This window comes from Gallinula chloropus (genome assembly GCF_964237585.1).
Source record: "Gallinula chloropus genome assembly, chromosome: 18".
In the NCBI taxonomy this organism is placed as follows: domain Eukaryota; kingdom Metazoa; phylum Chordata; class Aves; order Gruiformes; family Rallidae; genus Gallinula; species Gallinula chloropus.
The window spans coordinates 1,250,528-1,275,671 of NC_140103.1; the positions used below are offsets into that span (position 1 = coordinate 1,250,528).

At 57.9% G+C, this 25,144-nt stretch overlaps 1 protein-coding gene across 1 annotated transcript; it reads right to left on the reverse strand.

Moving 5' to 3' along the window:
* Positions 1-1,311: 1,311 nt before the first annotated feature.
* On the reverse strand, positions 1,312-23,526 carry ADGRD2 (adhesion G protein-coupled receptor D2; the record flags this gene model as incomplete). Its single annotated transcript, XM_084272710.1, has 25 exons — positions 1,312-1,427; positions 2,440-2,470; positions 4,682-4,740; positions 5,186-5,330; positions 5,655-5,708; positions 5,905-5,946; positions 10,701-10,821; positions 12,356-12,471; positions 13,067-13,200; positions 13,918-14,071; positions 14,652-14,754; positions 15,295-15,398; positions 15,510-15,636; positions 16,160-16,215; positions 16,491-16,596; positions 16,931-17,045; positions 17,334-17,468; positions 17,889-18,000; positions 19,196-19,477; positions 19,863-19,948; positions 20,407-20,505; positions 21,148-21,801; positions 22,517-22,747; positions 23,336-23,399; positions 23,479-23,526. 25 exons carry the CDS (start codon positions 23,524-23,526, stop codon positions 1,312-1,314), a joined length of 3,294 nt encoding a protein of 1,097 aa, XP_084128836.1.
* Positions 23,527-25,144: the final 1,618 nt, after the last annotated feature.

The window sequence follows — 25,144 nt, forward strand, 5'->3', positions numbered from 1 at the left end:
TAATGAATCCGGGCAGCGCGCGCCGCGCAGCTTTGTGCGCCTGGGCTGCAGCTCATCACTGCCGCTCCCAGCACCTTGGGTCCTCCCGGGGCAGCCCTAATATTGGGGGTGGGGAGGTGGAGAGGGAGCCCACGCCTGCCTCCCCCCACTGCCAGGCTGCAGGACCCTGTGGTTCTGAGACTGGCCTGGTATGTACCTGCATTTTATCTGTCCTCAGCCTCAGATGGGTGAACACATGGCTGGGGGACCCATTCTGCCTCCCCTCACAGGCCACCAGCCACCTCTTGCACTTGGAGCGATGCCTGTGGCTCTCAGGAGCAGGGCTGAGCGTGGGAGCAGAGGAGATGGGGATTCCACCCCAAACTCCATCCAGGGAGAGGGTGAGCAAGCCCTTTGCTCCCTGAGTGTCCCACCGTGCCCAGAGCCCAGCACTCCTCCTGCCCCCCAGCCCTCCCCGCTGCACTGCAGGGCAGGTGGGGTCCCCCTGGGTCTCCCCACGAGCTGTAGTACCTGCTCCCCTGGTACCCCCAGCTTAGGGCTGGCAGGAGGTTTTCAAATAAAGATACCTGGGGCAAAACGTGTCTCTCCTCATTAAGGTATCTCGGAGAAAACGCAGGGAAGCTGGAAGCTGCGTGGAGCGACCGGCCTCTGCTCCTCACCCAGCACAGGGTTTGTGCTTTGCTTCCCCAGCAGCTCCTCAGCCTCACGCTCTGCTGAACGAGCTGTGAGGCCCACGCATCCCTGGGCTCTCCCAGGCGTTCCTGCAGCTGGGCACTGCTGCCTCTCCTCTCTCAGCGGCTGGGAGCCCTTGTCACCGAGCCCGGCGCCTCGGAGCAGCGCAGCTGGCTCGCACGTACCCAAGTGTCCCGAGGAGTGCTCTTCTGGTTCAAGGAGATCTTCTCCTTCACCCAGGGCTGAAGGGCTGCCCGACCCAGGGCTCCCTCACCCCGGGGCACACGAGGAGCCGCTCTCGGTGCTAGCGCAGAGGGTGGCTGCGCACAGCGCTGCCCTGCGCCCGCGGCCTCTGGTGTGTGAGGGGACAGGCACCGAGCCCACCCCCAGCATCCCCACCAGCCTCTGGGCAGGGCCAGGCTTTCCAAAAATGCCTCGAGGCCTTACCTGAGCAAACAGAAGCAAACTAAGCAGCCTGCCTCTTTGCATAGCTGGAGTTTAATGACACACCGCTGGGTTCAGCTGTGCAGGAGCAGGTGAGGGTGAAGGGGTGTGGGGGGCAGAGCACAAATGCCCGTGCTGGGTGTAGGTCCTGCTGCCTCTGAGACCCCACTCCTGCGCCCGAGCGCTGCAGCACGCTCAGTCCCGGCTCCCACCGTCTCTGCCTTGCTCATGTGTCCACTGTGGGGAGGAAAGCTGCAACGCTTCTGGGTGGCATCGTCTGGCAAATAGCCTAAGCAAGCCCTGCTTAGACACTTAACGTGGAGCAAAATCAGAAACCCACTAACACACCACTCCCTCTGACAAAAGAAAACCTGACAACGCAGAACAACCACTATCAACCCGTCCCCAGGGCTTCCTCACCACCCTGCCTGCTACAGCGACTCCATCCAGAGCCCGTGCTCAGAAAGAGGGGGTGAAAACCCAAAGCTACGTGTGCTACCCCCATCCCCAGAGGAGCTGGTGCCTCGCTCACAGCCAGGGAAGTCGAGGCAGGAGCTGTGCCCAGCCAGGCTCTCCCCAGCACTGCAGCTGAGCAGAGTTCTGGGGCTTAGGAGGGATTTCTGGGTTTAATGCTACCCACCTCCATGGTGACATTGGCCTTTCTACAACCTGAAAGAGAAGAAGCTAAATGGCTGTTTTTAAGCTCATAAATCCAGCCCTGTCTGAACCCCCACCTTCCCTGGCTGCCCTTACTGGGGACATGTCTCTCCTAACACCCAACACCACTTTCTGCAGCAGCTGCTGGTTTAAAATCCCCCCAGTAGGAAAGAGCTGTTGCCACGGGTCTTGCCAAGCATCGGGGTGTGTGGGGGTCCCTGCTGCGCCCCGAGGACCGGCTGTGCTGAACGGGGAGAGTGCTCGGCACCCGGCACCCACCGGCACCCACCGCCCCGGCGCTGCCTGCAGAGGCCTGCAGCTCTGCCATTACAGAGGGGCCCGTGGAGAGGCAGCAGGGAGGGTGCTGAGGCATGGGGAGAAGCCAGGCGGGTGCTGTGAGATGGGCACCTCCAGCACCGCTGGTGAGAGGCAGCGCTGACAGCACAGCCAGGGATTCATACTCCCCTTCCCCCCCTCACCCGTTCAGGGGCACGTGGATCTCCCAACAGCCTGGCCAGGACCGTACCCACCAGCACAATTTGGAAATGAAACACTTCCTAAAGCCTGAGTGAAATTCCCACCCCCTGGCAGTGCTCCACTGTGCATCCACAGAAGCCAGAGGCCGCAGCAACAAACATTAGAGGAAATGATGCTGGCAAACGTTACCTGAGGATTTGAACGCCGTCAGCTCCACAGCCTGAAAGAGGGGAGAACACATGTTAGAAGGCTCAGCTCTGGCTGCTTTGCTGCTGGCAGCCCTCTGGCATGCTCCCCAGCACCGGGCAGGGCTCCCCCACCACCCAGCCGCTGCACCACACTCTCGCTCCCACTAAGCCCCTGCGCGGGCTGGGACCTGCAGCCTTCATCCTGGAGCCTTCATCCTGGTCCCCAAGGGATGGGCACCTTGCAGAGTCTCTTAAACAGGGCTGCACCCATGGCAGCACCCACTGGGTGAGCTGCTGGCCTGCTCACCCTCTCCGGGGACCCCTCCAGCCCCAGGAGACCCAGTGGGCTGGGCACTGTGCTGGGACCACAGGGAAGCCCGGGAGAAGGGGAGAGAACTTCCTCCCTGTGCTGTGGTGCAGAGAGCACCCACAAGCCTGCACCCTGCACTTCATTGGTGGTGATGCCCTGTGAGGTGGGAAATTCCTGCTCCCAGCCTGGCAGCAACAACCATCACCCAGCATTTAAAAAAGCTGAAACACAAAGAACAACTCATCCCTGTTTGTATCTTCACTCCCTCACTGTTTTGTCAGCTTAAGTGTTTTCAAACGTTTTTAAGTAGCATCTTCTCTTCATCCAAACTATTGTGCAGCTGCCAGTGACATTCTTAATCCACCGCTCCTTGGTGAGTGCCGTGACTCATTTAGCCAGGGAGCAGAGAAAACAGCACTGATGTACAGAGCCAGCAGCTCAGCAAGCAGCACCTCCCCAGCACAGGGTACCACACCTGGGGTTCAGCTGCACCCATGAGGACGGGGCTCCAATGGGGACTCCCCGCAGCCCCGGCCGGCGCAGCACCGTGGGGCTCACACCACTGGAGCCCTGAGAGCTGCCGCAGCCGCATCGGTTCGCCCATCCCCAGGCAGGACCTGCACCAGCCTCACGTTCTGAGGCTGCTCCCCCCACCTCAGAGTGGAAGGAAACAAGCACATTAAAGACGTGAGGTTTAAGCAGCAAAGACACAGTGAAATCCATGGTGACCCTCGCGCGGAGGAAAGCGCTCTCTGTCTTTGTCTGCCGGGAAATGTCACGGCCTTGGCATTTAGGGGATCTGCTGCTGCCTCCTAATGCTCCCTGCCCATGGGAACTCAGGTCCCCGGGATAATCCCTTTGGCCCACCTCTCTGTCTGGTGCCAGGAGCTCAGCCCAGGTCCCGATTTACGCAGCCAGCACCTGGCTGGCTGGGAGAAGCATGGCCTGTGAATGAATGCCGGCCGGCGCGCGGCACGCCGGGCGGAATGGCGGCAGCCACGAGATAAATCATGAGAGATGGAAACATGGACTCTATTGAGTGGCTTCTGCACGGTATGCCAAGCTATAGAAGTATTATCTATTGGATAAATAAGAGCTGTCTATGTGACACAGGTTTTCAAAGGATAAATATTGGAGAGGGAGAGAGAGATCCTTCAGTGAGAGACTCACAGGAAAGTAGTGCTGGATTTTATTCTGAGGAAATTACAGCACTTGTGTGTCAAGTGCACAAGGAACGCTGATCATTTCAATAGTGGGAGATGGAAGCGGCGCCACAGTAGTCAAATTTAAATTGCTCCCTGCTTTATGCCAGGCCTCACCGAGCTCTGCATCAATGCCAGCGGGGCCGTTTCCCCATCAGCTCAGACACGGGCGCTCACCCAGGAAATCAGCTGTTAGGGGCCTCCTCCTCTGCTGCCCAGCAAGTAGGGGACACACAAGCCCCTCTGGAGCTGAGCTTGCCCTCCTGGCACAGCCCCTGCCAGCCCCCTTGCTCTCAGCCTCATGCCTCCACAGAAGGCAGCCAACGCTCAGCTGCATCTGGCCTGACTGCCAGGAGCGGTCACTATGGACACCACAGCCCTCAGACGATTTCCATGGCTTAAATCAATACACACACTACCAGGACACATTTGAATAACCCAGAGCCTTCAAGGCTGCGTATGAGAGCCCTCCCGGCACGCGTGTGCTGGCACGCTGCCTGTCCCTCACCAGCACTCTGCACCCCAGTAACTCCCTGGGACAGAGGGGACTGGTGTCCCTCTCAGGGACCCGCATCCCTCTCAGGGACCTGCATCCCTCTCATCCTGCACACAGTGTGGGTGTGTTGGGAGCTGCCAGGGGTCCTCAGGGCCAGCCATTAGACACTATCCCTATGTACTGCTACACTCCAGGTATGGGTGACAGTGGAAGGACAACAGAAGATGTCACCTACCGGTCTGTCGGGTGACATAATTGATGAGATCCCCATGGGAATTTTGGCTCCAAAGTTTCCTAGGGGGTGAAGCAGCACAGTGAGCCTGCAGCCTGGAGTAGAACTATTTGCACTTTACCAAGAACTTGGTGCTTCGTGTCCCCACAGCGTCTCCCACCAAAGCAAAGGCACAAACAGGTTATTATCTGCATGGTGGCACCCACAGGCTGGTTGGAGGACGTGACACCTTTTTTCCCCAAAGCCAAAGGCCCTGTTTCCTGCTGCCACCCTTGCCTAAATTCTGGAGGCACGAGCCCGACCCCTCTGAGAGCCACACGAACATGACCCCGGCCTTCCCTGGGAATCCTTCATCCCAAGCTGCATTCACAGCACCAGAGCCAAGCGCTCACATAGGCAGAGTGTGCAAAACAGGTTCAAGGTGGTGCCAAGAGAACGTGCACTCAAATTCAAGCCTTGAGGTCTGGTCACACAGCCTGGGCCAACAGCAACAACAGCCCCCTTTACCTTTGTTGGTGATGTTCTTCACTGGAGGGTCTTTGGGCACAGGGCTTGGTAAGGCACTCTCAGCTGCAGACGGACTCAGCTTCCCTGTCTCCCAGGAGGTCGTGTTTCTTGGACTTGACAAGTAGTTGATGGGATGAGAGCAGTTCTGTAACGATGGGGAGGAGACACAGGACAGTGAAAACTGCAGCAATCATCTTTGCTGGACCCAGGTCCAACTTTAAGGATCGATTTCATCTGCCCTGCAGCCCCTGGGGCTCTGACTCCCACCCAGCCTGGCACAGCAGGCTTCTGGGTAGGTTATCCTTAGGTCTGCATCATCCACAGTGATTGTAAAGAAAGCAGACAAAGACTTAAAAAGCTAAGGCTCCTTCCCAGCATCATCTCAAAGCAGCCCAGCCATACAGCTAGGGCCCTTCATAGTGGGAGGGTGATGAGTACAGCAGGGTGGCAGGGCTTCCTTGCCACTTACTGTGAACGAGAGGGCTTTCTTCTTGTCCTTCATCCTCTGGATGGCATTCCTCACCTGGAGCAGAGAAAAGGCATTAGAGAGGGACACAGAGCAAGAGATGCTCCAGCAAGTCATGGAGAGGAAGGAAGCACTCTCCCAGAAGCACAGTCGGGGTGATGCTGCCTGTTGCACCTACAGCCCCAGCTACCCTCAGCCCCCAAGGAGCAGTTGTTCCACAGCATGTGGAGCCCCAGCCAGCAGCATCTCTTACCTCGCTGTTATAGATGGCATAGACAAGGAAGATGTACAGGCCCTGCAAAGGAGAGAGCACAGGAAGGGTTAGGGGTGTGCAGCTGATCTGTGCTGCTCTGCGTGGGTGAGCAGGAGGCTGGGGCAGGACTGGGCGGTGGGGAAGAGGCGCAGGCAGCGGGCACAGCCCAGCCAGGGACAGCACGGCAGGAGCAGCCTTCCTTCAAATCCCACTTGAGAGCAGGCTCTTCTCAGAGAGTCCAAGCTGAGACAGTCCCTGCCCCAGGCCCTCTTCCTCCTCCTCTCCCCCATCTCTCACTGGGCACTTGGATTCCCGAGCCTGAGCTCTCCTGCACTCCCATTCACTCCTGTGTGCAGGAAACACCTCCAGGGCTGAGAAGCAGAAACCACCAGGGGTTAATTGCCAGGGGAACTGGAATCCGGGAAGCTGACCTGCCTCCCACCAAGGGCTGACCCTGGGGATCACAGGGACCTTTCACCAGCTCCCAGCACGATGCTGGGGACAGTTCCCTTGTCCCACACAGTGACAGACCCCAGCAATAGCAGGAGCCTGTGACCCAAATTCGGTGGGATACAGACCCAGAGACATTGCTTAGTGCCAGCCTGAACAGAGCTTCCTCCATGCTGCTGGCATGCCAGGGCTCCAGCAGCACAGTCTTGGCCACCCTCTCCCTCCCCAGCGAGCCAGTGCTGTTGCATGCACACACCAAGGACCAGCAAGCAATGACATGCTCTGCCACAATGAAACCCTCAGCCACAGCTACGTGCTGGGGGCTGGTGTGGGATGTGCTCTGGGAAACGTGCGGGGCAGGGCCGGAGCGAGCATCGCCTGGGGCCACAGCCCGGGGCTAATTACAGCTGCAGACCAGCCATCTCGCCGTACGGCAGCCCTATCTGGCCCACCAGATTTATGTCATATCTGTGGGGTGTTTGTTATCGCAGCTAGATAAATCAGCTGCAGCAAGAGAAGTAATCCATCTTGCCTTCAATGAGCCCCGCTCTTCATCTGCGAGCTCTTGGCAGGCACAATGGCAGCAGCACCCTGGCGCCGTGCCATGACCTGTCCTTCAGCCAGCAATGCCGCTCACTCCCCCAGACCAGATTTCTGGCCAGGCTGCCAAGGCAGGTCTTCCTTGAAATAATCATTCTGGATGAGCAGGGGGAGAGGGGGGAGCGGTGAGGTCGGCTGGGAGGAGAACAAGGAAGAAGAGGCCCAGCTGCGCAGCGGGCGGAAGCGGAGCCACGGCTCTGGAGGCGCCCGCTGCTGCCTGCGCTCCTGCCCAAATGCCATCCCCTCCTGGCAGGGCCTGCCATGCCCCGGCTGCTGCGTCCCCTGCTCATGGCTGGGCAGGTGCTGGGCGGCCACAGGCAGGAGATGGCACGTGCTGGGACCTGCAGAGTGGGATGGACAGTGTCTGTCTGTCTGTCCAGTGTCTGTCTGTCCTGCTGCACTCTGCACACCCCGCCGGGGAGCAATGACGTCTCTGGCCGGAGATGGGCGAGTGGCTCTCTGAGTCCCTGCCCTGAGCCAGCCTAAGGACTGTCCTTCCAGCTCTACAAGTTTGGGTGCAGACAGCAGGTTTTACCCCACTTTCTGTCACCAGCAGACACCTCCACCCGGCATTCTGTGCCTGGCAGGGTGCTGGTGCTGCTGCCTCTGAAATGGTGGGCTGGAGGGATGGTGCTGCCGCTGGCTCACCATCCTGTGGCACAGCCACCGCAGCCACCTCCAGCACAGCACCACAGCCACCTCCGGCACAGCACCACAGCCACCTCCAGCCACCTCCGGCACAGCACCACAGCCACCTCCAGCCACCTCTGGCACAGCACCACAGCCACCTCTGGCACAGCACCACAACCACCTCTGGCACAGCACCACAGCCACCTCTGGCACAGCACCACAACCACCTCCGGCACAGCACCACAGCCACCTCCGGCACAGCACCACAGCCACCTCCAGCCACCTCTGGCACAGCACCACAGCCACCTCCGGCACAGCACCACAGCCACCTCCAGCCACCTCTGGCACAGCACCACAACCACCTCCAGCCACCTCTGGCACAGCACCACAACCACCTCCGGCACAGCACCGCTCGGCGCTGCTTCTCAGGCACCCAGCCGAGCCGCTGCGCTGCCTGGCTGGAGAAGGACTCGCCGTGCTCGGTGCCGACGCACAGAGTAACCTTGAATGCAGGCTTGGGTTTCTGCAGATAAACACACAGCAGCCAAACAAACAAACAGCCACAGCAGCACAACTTCCCCACACAGCACTCACAGTCGGAGAGGCACGCTGGCCCTACACAGCATTCCAAGGTGACACATAAGGCAGTCGGCAAGGGGCTGAAGCAGGGTGGGTTTGTCCCACCACAGCTTCCCACCAGCGTTTCTCTGCTGGGGTAAGCTGCAAGTTGACCTGAACTGGGTAAGGGACAGAGCTGAACAAGCACAGCATATTATCACTGGCATACGGTGCCCGGAGGGGCTGTGGAAGCCCCATCCCTGGCAGGGTTCAAGGCTGGGTTGGATGGGGCTTTGGGCACCCTGGGCTGGTGAGGCTGTCCCTGCCCATGACAGGGGGCTGGAACTAGATGATCTTTGAGGTCCCTTCCAACCCAAAGCATTCCGTGGTTCTATATTCACAGGCAAACCCTTGACTGTCTGTCCAAGGTCCTCAGCAGGACTCCTCTGGTGTGACACACAGGCTCATGTTTTTACAGCACGGCAGGCAGCTGGGATGGTGCTGGGATGGTGCTGGGATGCTGCCCCTCACTGGAATTGATGGAGTTCACCCAAGCTGAGAAATGGGCTTTAGGGTTTTGTCCTGTGGATGAAGAGATGCAGGGGCTGCTCTCAGCTCCCCTCATTCCTTCACAGCACCGAGCCTGGAGCTCTCTGCTGCTCAATAACCCAAGCATGGCACGAGGGGGAAAGGACAGCTGATGCTATATTTAATTACAGTTAGGACAGGCCTCCTGCCACCCTTCTGATAGCCTCGATAGCAGCGATGGGAGAGGCGGTCCCAGCCTGGCCTTGGAACACCCCATCGGAGAGCCGACGGATGTGCGTGAGCAGCGCTCGGCTGCTGGCCCGGGGCCAGCCCCAGGCAGAACATCCCTGGGGCACCCACCCGCCTCGTGCGCGCGGTGACAAGGCCCGTGCTTCACCCTTGGCGAGCTGGGCCAGCCGAAACCCGCCAAGTGTGGCAGGGGGAAGCGCTGCGAGCTGCCCGGGGCGCTCCCGGGACCTGCAGCAAGGGCCGTTTCCCGCCGCCTCCAAAGGAAGAGGCAGCGGGGTGGGGAGCTCTTTGCACCCCAGCGCCTCGGGGGCTGCTGCCCAGTTGCTCTCTTGGACCCCCGGGCGCCGGGTTTGTCCTGGCGCTGGGCAGGAGGCTCTGCAGAGCGCACCGGTGACGGGCAGCGCCAAGGGCCGGGCTGCCTGGGGGTGACCCGGAGCTCTCGGTACCGGCTGTCCCGGCCCCGGGGCTGCTCCGCGGCCGGGCCGGTCCCCGGGCCGGTTCCCAGCAGCCCGCAGATGGCTCCGGCCGCCCCGGACCCGGAGCGGCGATGCTCGGTGCTGCTCTAGCTCCATCTACAGCTGCGTTCTCTCGGGGAGAGCTGTCCCCAGCGCGGGTGGCAAGCACAGGCTCCGAGGCGGCTTGTCACCCTGTGTCCCCGAGTTGCAGGGACCCCGCAGTCCTGGGAACTGCCCTGCCTCGGCGCAGCGCTGAGCACCCCTCCTGCTGTGACCAGCACGGGCTGCTCTGCTCTCTTAGCCCCGTACACACTCAAGGTTTCAAACTCTCTGGATGAAGCCAGTACCAAGCATCACTTCACACCCAGGGGTCTTTCTGCCCCCGTTAATACCAACACCTTAACAGCACAACTCCAAATTACAGCAGCTTTCAGGAGTCACAGCCATGGCCCCAGAAGACATCAAGGCAAGCAAACAGCCTTAAAAATGTAGCCAGATGCCTCCTGAAGAATGAAGAGGCTGAAGGAGAGGATGTGACTCACCAAAGGTCCTGCAAGGCAGAGCCAGAAGCAGCACACACACACTTCCAGCCTCCCTGTGCGAGGCTCTCATCACCAGCCTGCATCACAATCTGTCCCACCTAACACTCCTGCATCCCACCAGATTCCAGTGCAGCTCTCCTGGGCACTGGGAGCATCCCCTGGGAGCGGCTGCATGGCTGCAGGCAACACAGGTTTTAGGGGTAAGGGCTGTCAGTCCTTGGCTCTGGTTCTGCCTCTACAGCTCCTGGGACACAACCTCTGAGCCTGTACAAAGATGAACCAGCTGACCAGCACCCATCCTGTATACACACCTCAAGAAGACCATGGCTGGAAGTGACCTTTGGGATGCTTTTTGTGAAGGGCCCTATTCTGACAGGGGTGCTGGCACACGCGCCCACCCTGCCCTGTGGACACGGGGCTCCAACGCCAGCCGGGACTCCTGCCTGGGACACCAGACAGGCACCTCTTTAGTTACCCCTTAAATGAGCAGGTCGAACTGCTGACAGAGCTCCCTGCAGAGTGGCCATTGAAGTGTGAAAACCCAAACCTGAGAAACCAGATTTGCACGGGAAGCACCTGTGAGACACTCCAGAGACTGATGCTGAGGGACCATTAGATGAACAAGGTCTCTGGGGCTGTATCTCTGATTCCCCAGACAAAACACCACGGTGACCTGGGAAAGCTGGGCTTTGGAGCTGGCAAACACCCCTGACTCCCAGGAGAGGTGGGGTACATGGAAACACCAGGAACAGGCTCCCTGCCCGGCTGTGCGGTGAGGACTCACCTGGAGGGAGTTCAGCACGATGAAGACGTAGGCCCAAACGATGCTGAGGTGGACAAGGACCCCACACACCCAGGTCAGCCCCAGCACGGGCAGCAGCACCAGCACGGGCTTGGCTGTGGCCCTGTCAGGAAGAAGAGCTGGGGGTTACCTGGGCGCATTTCAAAGCTGAAACGTGGTGCACTGGTACCCACCCCCCCCCCCCCAGCTCCCCGTGGGGGTCCCCGAGCCCAGGGTGTTGTGGCAAAGCACCCCAGCCTGACAAACATCCTTTGTGGCTCTGCAAACCCTGCCAGGGTCTCCCCATGACCTGTCAGGGACATCTGCACGAGGTCACAGAGCACAGAAGTGGATGTGCTGTGGAAAGATCTCCACGGGTTTAGGAGCACCCTGGCCTGTACCTTGTGGTTTAGGAGAACCTTTCCTTGTCTCCATGCTGGAGATGGCTCTCCTCCCCCAGCAAGGGCCTTGCAAACAATGTGTCCACCAAGAGGCACCCAAGACGGTAGCTACAGAACAAATTCTTTTGCAAACAAAATTAGTTAAGAGGGAAAAACCCAAATATTTCACCTCCCAGTCCCCAACATGCCAGCCCTGCTCTTCATTTATCACTGAGAGTCAGCAAGAAGGGAGCTCTTTGACGTCACTAGCCATGAGAAAACAGCTATTTTCTCCCCAGTTGCTGCTACAAGGAGGGCTTCTGTATTTGCTTCATTAGCATATGGATGTCAGCCTGCCCTCCAGAGATGCCCTATCTTTGTGCTTCTGTAAATCTGGGGAAATTTATTTATGATACAGGGGAACAATGCGTGTCTAGCAGGGGTGTCCGGCGCCAGCTAACAACAATAAAGATTCCCAGAGGATGATAAAGTAACGACTCAATCAGCAGTTTTTTAGAGGTCTCTCTATATTGACTGATTAGAAGAGTCCATGCTGCCTCTCCTTCCCATGTGCAATCACCACCAGGGTTACTCACAGTCCACCACGTCCCAAACTCGTAGAGAAAATGACTTTCCTAATGGCAAATAGCCAAGTCAGGGCAGCAGGCACCCTTCTGGGGGCACACGAGTGCCAAGGAAGGGGTGGGGGTGAGGCACGCTCAGTGGGGACCCCTTCAAACTGCAAGGGGTGCAGAGCAGAGAGGAGCTGCTCCTCTGGCTCAGAACTCTATAAGATTCCCTGGAAATGGGGCACCCAAGCTGCTCCCTCACGTTGCCAGGGGAGGTTTTACAGAGGGGCAGACAGCTCAGCAGTGGGTTCGGCAGCGTCCCCTGTGCTCCCACACACCCCACCACTGCTGCGGGCGATGGGGACGCTCACACTGGCCATGCCCAGCCCCAGGCTGCTGCTCCTGGGGATGCTGCTGGGCCCAGTGTCACTGTGCTGTCAGCAGGCTCCACCAAGGGTCTCTTGCCTGAAGTGCTGAGATTTCAGAGCATGAGTCCAGACTGAAAATGCTGGCTGGGCTTCTCAGGGGACAGACACTGAGTGGACAGACTGCCTCTGGGACACACGCAGCTACCCAGGAGGAGAAAATCCTCCCTGCCCCAACCCCACAACTCACAGTCTTTCACTTTGCCAGGGAAAAGGCTCTCAGCTTAGCAGAGATCCCACCCTGAGCAGCCACAGCTGGTGAAACCATCTCCATCCCTGCTCACCATATCTGAACCCCGATCTGGCTCTCCAGGCTGCTGTTGGGTGTCAGCATCTTCGACCTCCTGCGGGCACTGGACACTGTCACCATCACCACCCGGCACAGCACGAAGGTGTTCACCTGTCAGAGAGGAGCCACGGGACCCAGTCACCCTCTGCAACCTCAACTCCAGTGACTTAACTTTTCTGCTGGGCACTCGATAGCCAAACATCACAACTTGGGGAGAAACGTAACAACCCAGAGCTACCCACACATGGATGGAGCCCAGAAAACTCATCACAAAACTTTCTCTGCAGAATAGTAACAGGGAAGTTACTCCTGTTTTAAGGGCCTACTCTGGACCCCTTGAACATCACACCTTTTTCTGCTACTGACACTACTACATAGATGTTCCCTTACGAAAACCAGACCTCCAGTTACAGTGATGTCCCAGCCAGCCTACACATTCACCTCCACTCCTCATTCAACAGCCAGGACAAGAACTGGTCAGCCAAATGCTTTTCAAACACTTTTTTCTATCAGGAAAGCTGCTTTGCTCAGAGATTTGTTTGAGCTGTGGAAGTTTACATGGGGCAGAACAACGACTCCCACCAAAGCAGCAGCACCAGGAGCCCTGTGAGGAGGCACCGTGGCTGGAGCAGGGCTGACGGCCCCGGCTCCGCAGGGCTCTCCTGACCCCAGGCCCAAAGGAATCGCCCTCAGCTTTGGCACTTACAGCCAGGATGAAGAGAACAGGCCCCACGAAGGCCCAGATGACGTTGGTCTGAATGTTCAGCCAGCAATGGTCGTCTGCAACGTACTTGTTAAAGGAAGTTGCCAGGGTCACCCCCACGATAAGGACGGGAAGGCCTGTGGAAGAACCCGCGGATTAAAGCCCAGGGAAAGCAGAGCTGACCCGTGCAGGTCAGCCGTGCTCCAGACAATTGCTTCCAAACCCCCAGACACACGTGTGAGCCAGCTTAGCCCCTGAAACCCCAGGAGCAACATCAATTTACTGCAGCTGAAATCCACCCCGGCTCTGCAAGGCCAGATTTATGCGCTGTCAGTGTCATCCTCCGAGGTGTAAAGCATCCCGAGGAGTCCTGATCAAAGCAATTTACTCCTTAGATTGCTTTTTTAACAAAATGGACAATCAAGCCCATAAAGCAATCCGAAATATTTGCATCAGCTGCCCGGGGTGCTTGGCAAGGAGCACGGGTGGAAAGGGACATGGAACGCTGGAGGGAGGTTCAGTGAGCCCCAAAGGGCTCGCCCAGGATAAAGGGCGCTTCACCAGGAACACATTGATGTTTTAATTACTATCAGGCAGGAGCAATGCTCTCCAAGACCTTGCCATAAACTTCCTCCTCTGTTGTTTTTTTTTTAATTGCACTCTGAAAATGAACAGAAATGGGTTTTAATTTGCATTCTAAACCGGACAACCGGACACATAAGGGTAAGAAAGGCTCTGCAGAGCAGCAGCACCCAGCTCCTGGCTGGAATCAAACTGAACACTCAGGAATGGAAACTTTGGCTAGGCAAAAAATGGATTTTCTGAGTGCCCTGCACAGGGGAGTCTGTAGATACCCCAGCCTGTCATGTAGTAGAACTTCATCCTCCTGTCTTCGCTCATGTTGACTGCCACCACTTTGCTCCACAGGAGAAGCCCCTCCACCAGCATCCAAGAAAAGGCTGCCATGAAGAAGAGATGAAGGCAGGCTGTGACCGTGAAACACATTGCCTGGGGAGGAGAGAAATCACACACGGCGTTGGCAGGAGGAGTCATCAGCTCCCCTGGGAGCTCCGGAGCGCGTGTGGTGGGGAGGAGGAGAACCTGCAGATTACACTGCACAGTGAGCAGAAACAGGCTTAAACATTCACCCATGAGCACAGGAGGAGCCCTTAAAAGTGCAACACGTGGGCAGCCAACTGCTGCAGCTCATCTGTGTGACCATCTCAAACCACGGATGGTGGAGCCGATGGCAGCTTTTCCTGCCCTCCCTGGAGCTCCCTTGCAGGTCTCATCCCAGCGCTGCTTGATCCAGCCCCAGGATGAGGAAGAGGACACAGCAAGGGACAGAGCTGCGTGCTGCTGGTTTAGAACTACTGATGCTTCCCAAAGGAGGTTTTTGGTCAGGAACAGTCAGAGAAAAGGGGTGAATTCCCCCAGCAGTCTGCATAGTGTGCATGTCTCCAAACACAGACACAAGCCTTTCCTAGCTCCAAATTACAGGTCACTAATGAAGCATTAACACAGGGATTACACGGGGTGGCTCTGGCAGCACGTTTGAGCAGGACACCTGCTGGTGTCAGCCCCTCACCTGGTTGGTCTTGGCCAGTTCACTGAACATGAGCAGAGCTTCTGCTGCAGCCAGGGCAAAGATCAGGTTCTTGTGCACGGTTGTTCGCTCGCTCTTGGGCACGCTGGGGAAGGAGACAGGGAGCCCTCAGCAGCACCCAAACGGAAGGGTGCACAGGCTCACACTACTCCTGGGTGGACACGCTCAGGTATGGCTGCTCAGACCTTGGCCAGTGCTCCAATGACCTGTCAGCGAGGAGGAGGAGGCAGGAGCCACCGCTGTGCTCACAAGGCAGGTCTCTGTGCCTGCCAAGTGACAGCAGAGCTGGCAAGTGATGTCTGTGCTCCATTTATTTTATAAAACTTACCTCTAGCCGAGTGGCTTTTATGGTAAACACCATTAGTGGCTGATGGCAATCTTCCTGTGGGGCTCAGGGGTGTGCACAGCTCACACCAGCATCTCCACAGAAACACCCAGCACCGTGTCCACACCCCAGCCAGCAGCCACCACTGCCCTCCCTGCCCTCTGCTACCCACCACTGGTGCACAGGGTGAGACCCCCAACCCACAGTGACAAGGTGCAGAGACCTCTTGTCTCTTAGAACCTACACACTGGTTCAAACAAAAACCACAGAGGAGGCTCCGAGTGCCTGGGCTTTTCTTACCCCACTGCCAGGAATAAAATGAAGGTAACTGTCAAGGCACAGAAGGAAACTCCACATCCAATGAAAGTCAAGGTCTGCAGCGTGAGCTCCTCCTTGGTCGTCCTCTGCTCCAGTTGTGAAACGACAGAAGAGACAAATGCCCCCAGATTAACCTCAGGCTGCTGGCAGGCCTGGCACCCACCCCACGGAGCGGCAGAGGCGGGTTCCTCACTCACCTGCATCTCGTACACCTGCAGCAGCACCGCAAAATTCGTGGTGTGGTTGCAGAAACAGGTGGTGGAGTCCAAGAGAGACGTCACCACAGAGCAGCCAGCTGTGGACCACATCCCACCAGCGTCTGGGCTGAGGTACAGCAAAGAAACAGAGAACACATGGAGATCCCCATCAGCTGAAGGCCAAGGTGAGAGGGAAGATCAAATTCAGAGCAGTGGAACCGTTCATGTAGTGACCAGCTGCTTGCAAACCCACCCTCTTCCCACCTTACAGGACTGGGACTCTAAGGAGCCTTTTTGCACTTGAATGGAGGGATCACCAGTCCATGATCAGCGCTCTCACTGCAGTGACAGCCAGCAAAACCACAGCTCACTGCCAAGCAGTGTTCAGGGGGCTGGGACAGACCCGTTTCGGGGGGACAAATCCTTTTGTCTTGTGGGAAACAATCACAATTAACCAGGGCCTTTGATTTTAGTTGTATATACCTCAGTAAAGGTCATTTGCGAGTGACTCTTCCCGGGAGAGCACTCTGCTCCAGCAGCCAGAGGCTGCTGGCAAAGAACCCCAGGTCCCTACTCTCACCATGGTACGGGTGGTCTCCCAGTGGGAATGAAAGCTCCTAAATGTGGGGAGCTGAAACGAAACAGGGCACCTGAGGCTGAAGTTCCAGAAGGCACAGATGGGCCCCACCAGCCTGTCGGGCATGTCCTGCAGGCAGAGAGGGACAAGAAGAGGTGACACAGCTGTGCACATCTGTATGCAGACCGATACGGTTCCCTCATGGGGCTGTAACAAGGTCTGTCAGCACAGGACAAACATCTCCCCAAGGAAACAGGAATCGAGGAGAGGAACCTGGGTGTGGGACACCCCAAAGTCCAAGAGCTCTGGGGACCTGGAGCCAAGGCTGTGCACGACCTGCTGGGTCAGGCTGTGGGATGCCACTGGCAAGGACACAGCCGGAAGCACAGCCGCTCCCCGGGTACCTGGACGCGGTGCTGCAGGCGGTAGCGCACCGACGTGCTGATCTCCTGGTAGTCGCTGAGCAGAGTGGATGAGATCACAGCGGTGCCCACCGAGGTGCTCAGGGACCTGTGGGGGAAAGCAGGCTGCTCGCAGGCACAGGCAGAGCAAGGCAGGAGCCGAGTGTGTGTGGGCTGCACCGGCTGCACCCCCACCTCGTGTTCGGGGAGCTCTGGGAGCGCTGCCCAGCTCTGCCTCCCACCCTCTCTGAGGGTCACCCTGGCTCTGGGACCTCTGCCCCACTGGAGGGGACCCTGAGCAGCCCCTGCAGGGTCCATCCCCACACCCCCAGGCAGAGGGGCCCCAAAACAGAGGCACTGTGAGATTCACAACTGCCTCAGGTATGAATTCTCCTGTGGGGCTCAGGGGGCAGCCCTGGGGAAGGGGCTTTGGTTCCACTCACTTCTCTCCTCCATCAGAGGCTGCTGTGGCCTGGAAGACAGCAGTGCCACCAGACAGGCATCGCTGCAGGGAGCCGTAGCCAAACCACATGTTTTTCACCATGAGTCTGTGGAGACCTGGTCAGGGAGGGCATGGTGGGACAGGGTGAGACTCAGAGCTCAGGGCAGCCCTTGCTTCAGCACCAGCCCCTCACCTGGGGGGCGATGCCGGGGGCACCCGCAGCCCCCAGCAGGGAAACCCTCCCGCACAGCCCACTGCCCCGTCACCCAGGGCTTCTCCCCCCCACACTCCTCCAGCCCTCAGGGCAGGGAGGTCCTGTGGTTAAGGAAGATGCTGTGTCAGCACCACAGGGAGACCCCGGGAAGCACAGGGAGACCCCGGGAAGCACAGGCATTGTAACCCACCTCTGGCTTTCAGTCTCTGCATCTCTTCTGCAGGGATTTCAATGAGGTCATGCCTGCCCTTCTCGGTGCTCTGGATCAGGTATGTCTCACTGCTCAGCTCCTGCCTGCCCAGCTCCAGCTTCCTGACCTCCATCCCTGCAGAAGGGGCAAATTTGGGTACTGAAACAGGGTTCAGCCTTCCTCTAGAGCTACTGCTACAGCAAAGAGCCATGCGAATGTTATAACCCCAAAGGCACCATGAGAATGTTATAACCCCCACCAGGACCCACAGCAGCAGCAGCCAGATCCCTTTCAGCACAAACCATGTGCATTTGGGCTCAGGTTGTCTCCTGCACCCAAAAGTGTCTTGTAATCCTCCTACAATGCACAGTGTGAGAGATGTCTCCCACGCTGTGCCAGGTTTGCATGAAGGGAATGGAGGGAAGGCTGTAGAGTTAGGACAGAGGAGCTGGAGGAGGAGAGGTGCCAGGAGCAGACTTGGACTGGGAGCCAGATGGGATGACTGAGCTGGGTCCTGGTGAGATGCCCCCCCCAAGCTCTGCCAGTGCCACTCACCGATGTTCCCATGCTGGATCGTGATCTTTGTCCTGCCTGCGGTCAGCAGTGGGGCCAAGTGTGACACCATTCTGTCACAGAGCTCAACAACAGCCATGGGCCCCCTGATAACCTGCAAACAGGGAGAGAGCAATGGAAATCAGCACCCACACCACCAGCTCACACCTCCCACAGCTCACAGGAGCTTTCTTAAATGCTTGGTCCTTGGTGGAAAAGAGCAGCTGGGACTCCAGGCTTTTGCTTTGCTTTGATTTCTCCAATCATGGATGTTCCCAGTTGCTTCGGCACTGGAGGCAAGACTGGAAATGAGATAAAGACTTGCTGGTGTCCATAAAACACCCATTAAACCAGCATGGAGACACATAACAAGCACACTGTAAAGAAAGCACTGATCCTTGCAAAGCTGTAGAACAACCATCCATAGAGACAGGCTCTGCTGCTGAAGGGTAGCAGGGGACTGGCCCCATCACTCAGGGTCCTGCAGTGTTGGGCAGCACAAATCCCATCCCTGCAGTGCTCAAACCCTTTCTCCCTCAGCAGATACATCTGCTCCAGGGCCAGAGCTGGTTTTATGCTGCCCCCGAGAAACAATGAGTAATTGTGGCCATGGAGCCCTAAGTGACTCTCAGCGATGAAGTAAGCCTGAACTCTCCAGTGTCCTTTCATCTCTGGAGGCCCCTGGCACGGTTCCTGGAGCACTGGCCAGGCCAGGCTCTGTCACACATTTCCCAGAGACAGGCGAGTGCAGCCGGTAACAGACACAAAAGAGCCACGTGAGAGGGGAAGAAACCAACAGAGAAGATCCTGGTGGGGGTAGGATGATGGAATCCCCCCCACAAAGCCTGGCAGCGTTCTGAGCAGTGTGGGGGCCAATGGCAGGGAGGTCCTTGGCAGCCCATCCATGGAAAACACAAGGAACCCTAAGGAAAGGGCATTACCCTGCCAGAGCTGGCAGGACACGGGGCAAGGAACTGGCAGAGCACAGGGCATCTGTGACCTGTGTGGAGCCCTGTAAATCCTGTCTGACAGAGTGGGGAATCAAGAAGGGAGCTGAGGCAGAGCCACTGGCGGGGCTGGCAGGGAGGGCAGCACCTGAGCATGTGTTTGCCCCTCTAACAAACAGCACGGCCCTGGCCTTTCCTGAGCTGGCAAGGAGGCTCCATGCCCATGCCTGCTGCATCTCACAAGCTCCAGCATCCAGCCAGAAGGGCTGTGTGACCATGCAAGGACAGGTCCCCAGCCTGTGGACACACGGCAGGCCAGGCACACACACCCCAGATGCGTCAGGCCGCTGGTGACACCGGTACCTGGCTGACTGATGACCACGCCTGAACATGCTGCTCTTCCAGGATTAACTCGGTCACTTCCATGTAATACTGGCACAACTGCTCCAGCATCTCCAGCTCCTCTCCCTCCTGGACTTCCACCTCAGAAACTTGCTTCAGTAACAGCAGCACGGCGAGGAGGTCAGATGACTCCAGCGTGGGTGTCTCTCCTTCCCTCAGAACAGTCGCCACGACATCAAGGGCACCAAGAGCAACAGAGAGGTTCATGTCTTGGACTTCGCTTGTGAAGACGTCCTCAGGAATCTGCCATGGAGAAGATGTTTTAGTTAGTGCAGAGCACTGATGCTGCCTGATGACCAGCTACACCTTGGCAATGCCCTGCACGTCCTCGCTGGCATGAGGACACCTGTGTGGCCAACCACACGTAACTTATGGGCAGGAGATCTGCCCTGACACCTTCAGCTCTTGTGTCCAGCCGGTCAGCCTCACTGGGAGAGTCAACCTGAGGCAATGCTTTGCTTATTAGTTAGAGCTGTACTGGTCACACTCTCTGACAGCAGCTCAGAAGGGGCCACAGGCATAACTTTGGCCAAAGTGACCTCAAGCACCAGCTGGTGCCAGCAGATCCACCCCAACAGCTCCTGCCTGCTCAGGGTGTCAGGTGCCACTGCTGGGGCTGCAGACTCACCACAGTCCTCTCTGCAAGCACGTTCACACGGCTGGCGAGCGAGTGGCTGGATTCCTGCTGAGCTTTTTTCAGTTGCCAGTATGCATCTGGGAGGAAAAGGAAAGAACAACCATTGCCAGGGTGCCTGGCAGTGGGGTCAGCTCATGCCACGTTCAAAGCCTGGGGAACGCTCCTCAGGTGGCCCCTAAGTTTGTAGGACAGTCAGGACAAGGAGCCTTCACAGCTGCATTTTGTCTCTAGTACAAAATCCCATCTGGAGAGACAGTCTAACTTTATTTTCTGCCTCCTCCCCATGTCCCCTGCCCAACCAGCCTGGAGATGCTGGGACTGTAGAGGCACTCTGCAGCACTGCATCCAGACCCACGTACCATCTACAAGCACTGCTTCATGGAGAGCAGCAAGTTAACCTGCCAGAGTGCCTGCACCTGAAGCAAAGCTGTGGCTACACTGTGCTGTGCATGACATCTCTGCAGAGCAGAGGTGAGCCCCCCCCATCCCTGACCCTCTCCCAGGAGGCAGTGAATACATGTCACAGGTGCTGTACCCTTCCTGTAGCGGCAGATAAAAGGCAGAGGCTGCAGGCAGGAGGTGTAACTGAATCCGCTGCTGCCAACTTCAAAAACTCGGCATTCCTCAACAGGCCCTGTGGAGACACACACAGGCAGAAGGCCCAGGTTCCCCTGAGACACACCAGCCACACACCATCCCCCAGCAGGTACCACCACTCCCACAAGCCACCCCCAAACCCTGCTGGAGACAACAGCCACACATCACTCCCTGCGCGGCCCCACGGCTGAGCCGGAGCAAGGCTTGGGCTCAGAAACTGACCCCAGCTCACAAATGCCCTCTGGAAGGAGCTCAGGTGGCAGTGCCAGACAGTGACTTATCGGTGATGTCACACCGGGCTGGCTGAGGGATTGATCCCTCCTCCCAGCAGAGCATCCCAGCCCCGGGTGTGCAACCCCAGGAAAGGTGTCACTGACAGGCATGCCGTGTCTCTCACACGCCATCTCTCTCAGTATAAGTGACTGCAATTAGCCCAGGACATCTGAAGAGCTGTCTTTGCCTGGGTCTTCAATGACTGAGGGCTTAGTGATGACTGCACCTTAAGTACCATCTGGAAACCAGCCAGCCCATCTCTGAATCTGCTTGTGCTTTCCTTCCCAGGGGAGAAGCATCATTCCACAAACCACACCTCATTCCCTCGCTTCTGGGACAGTCCCCATGAGCTGACCCCCTGCTGCACTGCAGGAGGGAGCTCAAGCAGCGAGGGAACACGACTCACCTGGGCAAAGAAACTGAGTGGTCACCTCCTGAACGGTGCTTTCAACCTCCAGAGCGTCGGAGCTCCAGCCAAACACAAGGTCCTGCTCTACCACCCAGCACGACCGCACTCTCTCCACCTGCTCTGCTCCGAGGACTTTCTGCCAGACGTGCAGGTCGGTGATGTTCCCGCTGAAGGACTCTTTCTCCCGGAAGGTGCCCCCCAGTGAATCCTGATCCTGCCCGATTATGAAAGTCCCCTGGCCGTAGATGGCCTGGGGGGCAGCCGGCCCCGCAGCACACAACCCACTGGCAGATGCTCTCCTCTTCCCATCGGCGTAGATGGCCCACGTCCCGTTCTCCTGCTGCCAGGTCACGCAGAAATGGTGCCAATGTCTGTCAGCACGGAACACGGGCAGGTAGGGGGAATGGTGCCCGTGGACTATGAGAGCAAAGCGGACAAAGCCTTCCTCATCGACAAAGCCTCGGAGCTGGAACTCGTTAATGAACGCTGGCACAGCATAGGAGAAGATGGTAGCGATCTCCTGGGTCCTGGTGTCCCACTGGAGGTGGGCGCAGGCTGTGACAGCAGGCAGCGCTGGGAAGTCAGAGAGCACCTTCACGTATTTGGTGTTGGTTTTGTCTCCAAATACCAGGACTGGTACAATGTGGTCCCCTGGAAGGAGACATTCCAGCCAGCATAAAGGAAGAAGCACGGGCCAAAGCCTGCTCACCTTCCACTGGGGTGAAACCATCGTTTTCACCTGCCTCCTACCCACACAAGGACCCATGGACCCTGCAGGCAAGGGCATCCAGCAGGCATGCAGCAAGGCATCTGCTTCTCCTGTGCCTGGCAGGGATCAGGAAGGCAGGCAAGCTGAGACAGTGTAATTTACAGAAACCTAGGCTTCTAGCAAATCTGGGAAGAACAGCGAGGTCCTGAGCACCCCACGCTACAGCAACCAAGAGCATGGTCAAATAGCACCTTTGAGGCATCTGCCTTGGGGTGCCTTGCTGCTGAGGAACACCTGTTCTCCTGGTCCCATCTCTACCATCATTGTTGTGCAGGACCTGCAGGTGACAAACAGTGGGGCTGAGGAGAGGCAGACCTGCTTTAGAGGGTGATGGCTCAGGAGAACAGCAGAGGAGCCCCTTCACAACCCCTCTCTGCTGCGATGCATTCAAATATCTCAGCAGTAGCTGGGCTGCTGCTGTGCTGGGATCACTGTGGTTCTCACAGTCAGTCCCAGCTTGGGACAGAAGGTTCTATACGTTACCACAGTGACAACAAAAAACCACATGGCAACTTTTCCAGTCAGGTTAATTTTTCAGGATGAAAGAGATCCAGCAGTGAACATGTCTCCAAGCAGCCCAAGCCCACTTATACTCACGTCTCCACTTGGGTCTGTGCAGGGCGCTGCCCCTCTCACGCAGCCAGACGGAGCCCCCCAGGCGGTGGGACTGCAGCAGCTTGCTGAGGGAGCCCCGCTCGCTGTCCTGGGGCTCCAAGAGCAGCTGAGCAAAGTGCTGCTCGCAGTGCCTGTCCGCACGCCACCAGTCCAGAGCGGCGGCCACGAACTCGTACACGTGTCTCGAGGTCTCGATTGTGACAGGAGTGAAGCCTGGGAAAACACAATGTGGAGAGATGGGGAGCTTCTCTGGCACACCTCGTGCCCCATATGTCTGGTGTACCCCCAACCCCGCTCACAAACCAAACCACCAGCCTGGGGCTGGCACTGGGCACACTCCGATGCGACACCCAGCCCCACAGGTGAGCTCAGTCTGAAGAGAAAGCTCACTGTGGTACGCCCAGGGAGGGCCCTTGGGGCAGCTTGTTCGAAGCAGATACATACAAGCAAATGCTCCCATTTTATCCCCATTTCCCAGCCCCTACACTTGGAGATGGGATGTGCAGGCACAGAACAACCTGCCCTGCCCGCAGCCGGGCAGTGCTCACCTGCTCCAGGATGGTAATTCCATCGTCCACCAAGCAAGTGTTTAGCTATGCAAACACAACCTCAGGCACAACGCAGGGTACTGGAAAAAGCTTCTTTACCCTCATTTCTGCCCCCAGACACGTTTTTATGCATTGTTTGTGCTGAGTTAACGGTTGGACTTGATGATCCTAAAGGTCTTTTCCAACCTTGTGATTCTGTGACTCCTGAGTATCGCTTATAAAACCATACAGAAGTGCTGATAAAACCACCAACCTTTAGAAGTCTGGTTCTCAGCAAGGGCAGCAAAGGCAAGGAGACTCCTGGACAGGCTGCCGACCTGCCGGAGAGGCCGTTTTGTGACATTCAAAGAAAGCATTAGTATTATCTCAACTTGTGAGAATTCTTGTAAAACTCACCAGAAAGCTGAAGAGCCAAGAATCAGGTCTCAAGTCTCTCCTAAACATGCTGACCAGCTGGCAAGCTTTCACCCTTTGCTGGAATAAACAAAATATTGCTAGAGATGCACCGTGGAGACAGGAGCATCCTGCAGAGAGCTGGTTCTCACACCAGGCTGCTGTCAGGAGCCAACAGGGAGAAAACCATTCTCTCTGAGATACCTGTCCTGAGTAGCATACTGTCAAAATAATTCCCAGTTCTTGAAGAACTCAGGGTCTGGGTTTAATGTTTGTTTCCAGGATACAGAGTAATTAATCTTAAAACATATACAGATGTGTGATATTAATGGGCAGGCAAGTTAGCAGAGCCTCTTTATCTGCATTAACTAAATAAAAAAGCCACCATAAATCGCACTGTTAAATGGGGTCAGATCACTGGCAGCTCTTTCTCATCTCTTTTAAAGCCCACAGAAAGACAGCACCAGAACAGATCCTGCAGAGCAGCAGCTCCAGCCTCCATGGACAGCATCCGAACACGCAGCTCAGTGCCAGGGCACCCTCCAGGAGAGCTGCCCGACCTCAGGACTCACCACCTCTGCTCCCAGGGAAGCAAAGCCTGAGCATGTAGCTGTGTAAAGCCTAGTAAAGTCGTAGAATGTGTACGTAAAGACACAAACATGGAAACCAGCAACGTGCTCTCCAAGGTAAACACGTCCTAACGCTGTTTCTGGGCACCGATGCTCAGCCCGGAGTAACGTCTCGCTCCCACTGGGACTCTCCTGTGTGCACAGCGCAGGCACACGGGGAAGCACTTTGCTGCTAAGGGACTAAGGAGACCAGCTCTGGAGCCCGGGCTCCGCATTCACAAACAGCCTTCCGAAGTTCAGCACTGGCTCTGTCAGCGCAGAACAGCCCCCAGCCCTGGGGAGAAGGATGCTCGGCTCCACGCTCATCCGATGGGCGAGTGATGGGAGCCAGGGGCAGCCTGCACAGGCCGGAGTGGCCAACCGCCCGCTCCCCGGCCGCTGCCCCGGGGCCGGGTCTGGCTCCTGCTCCTCCGCGGGGTCCCTGAAGCCGCCACCTCGGGAAGCGCGGAACGCGGCGTTGGCAGAAGGAAGAGCGCAGCGAGCGAGTGAGTCGCGACGGGGCCGGCAGCAAGGCTCCCACCGGGAGCCGGGGGACGGGCTGGCCCCGCAGAGCCGCCGGCAGCACCAGCCCCAGAGCCGGGCTGGCAGCGACCGCGCCGACGGGCAGCGGGGTCCCGGGACGGGGCGGGACCGCTCCGCGGGGCCACCGAGCCCCCCTTCGCGCCTCCTCCATGCCGGCGCCTCGGCTCTCGCAGCTCCGCTCGGCTCCTTCCTTCCCCCCGATCCCCCTAGTCCCCCCCGCAGGCACGGCTGGGCTGGGCGGCGGCACGAAGGGGCAGCGGCGGGACCGGGCTGGACCATCCCCCCCCCCACTCCCGCATCCCCACCGCGCCCCGCCCGGGACGGCTCCCCCAGCGCGCCCCGCTCCCGGCGAAGCACTCACGGTCCTCCCGTTCCGCACCGCCAGCGCGGGATCCTCCTGCCCAGGGCGTCACTTCTCCATGGAAGCCCCGACAGAGCTTCCCAGGAGATCTGGTGCGTGGTGCCGGCAGAAGGAGCAGGCGGCGGGGAGCGCCCGGGGCTCGGCGGGGCAGCGGGTC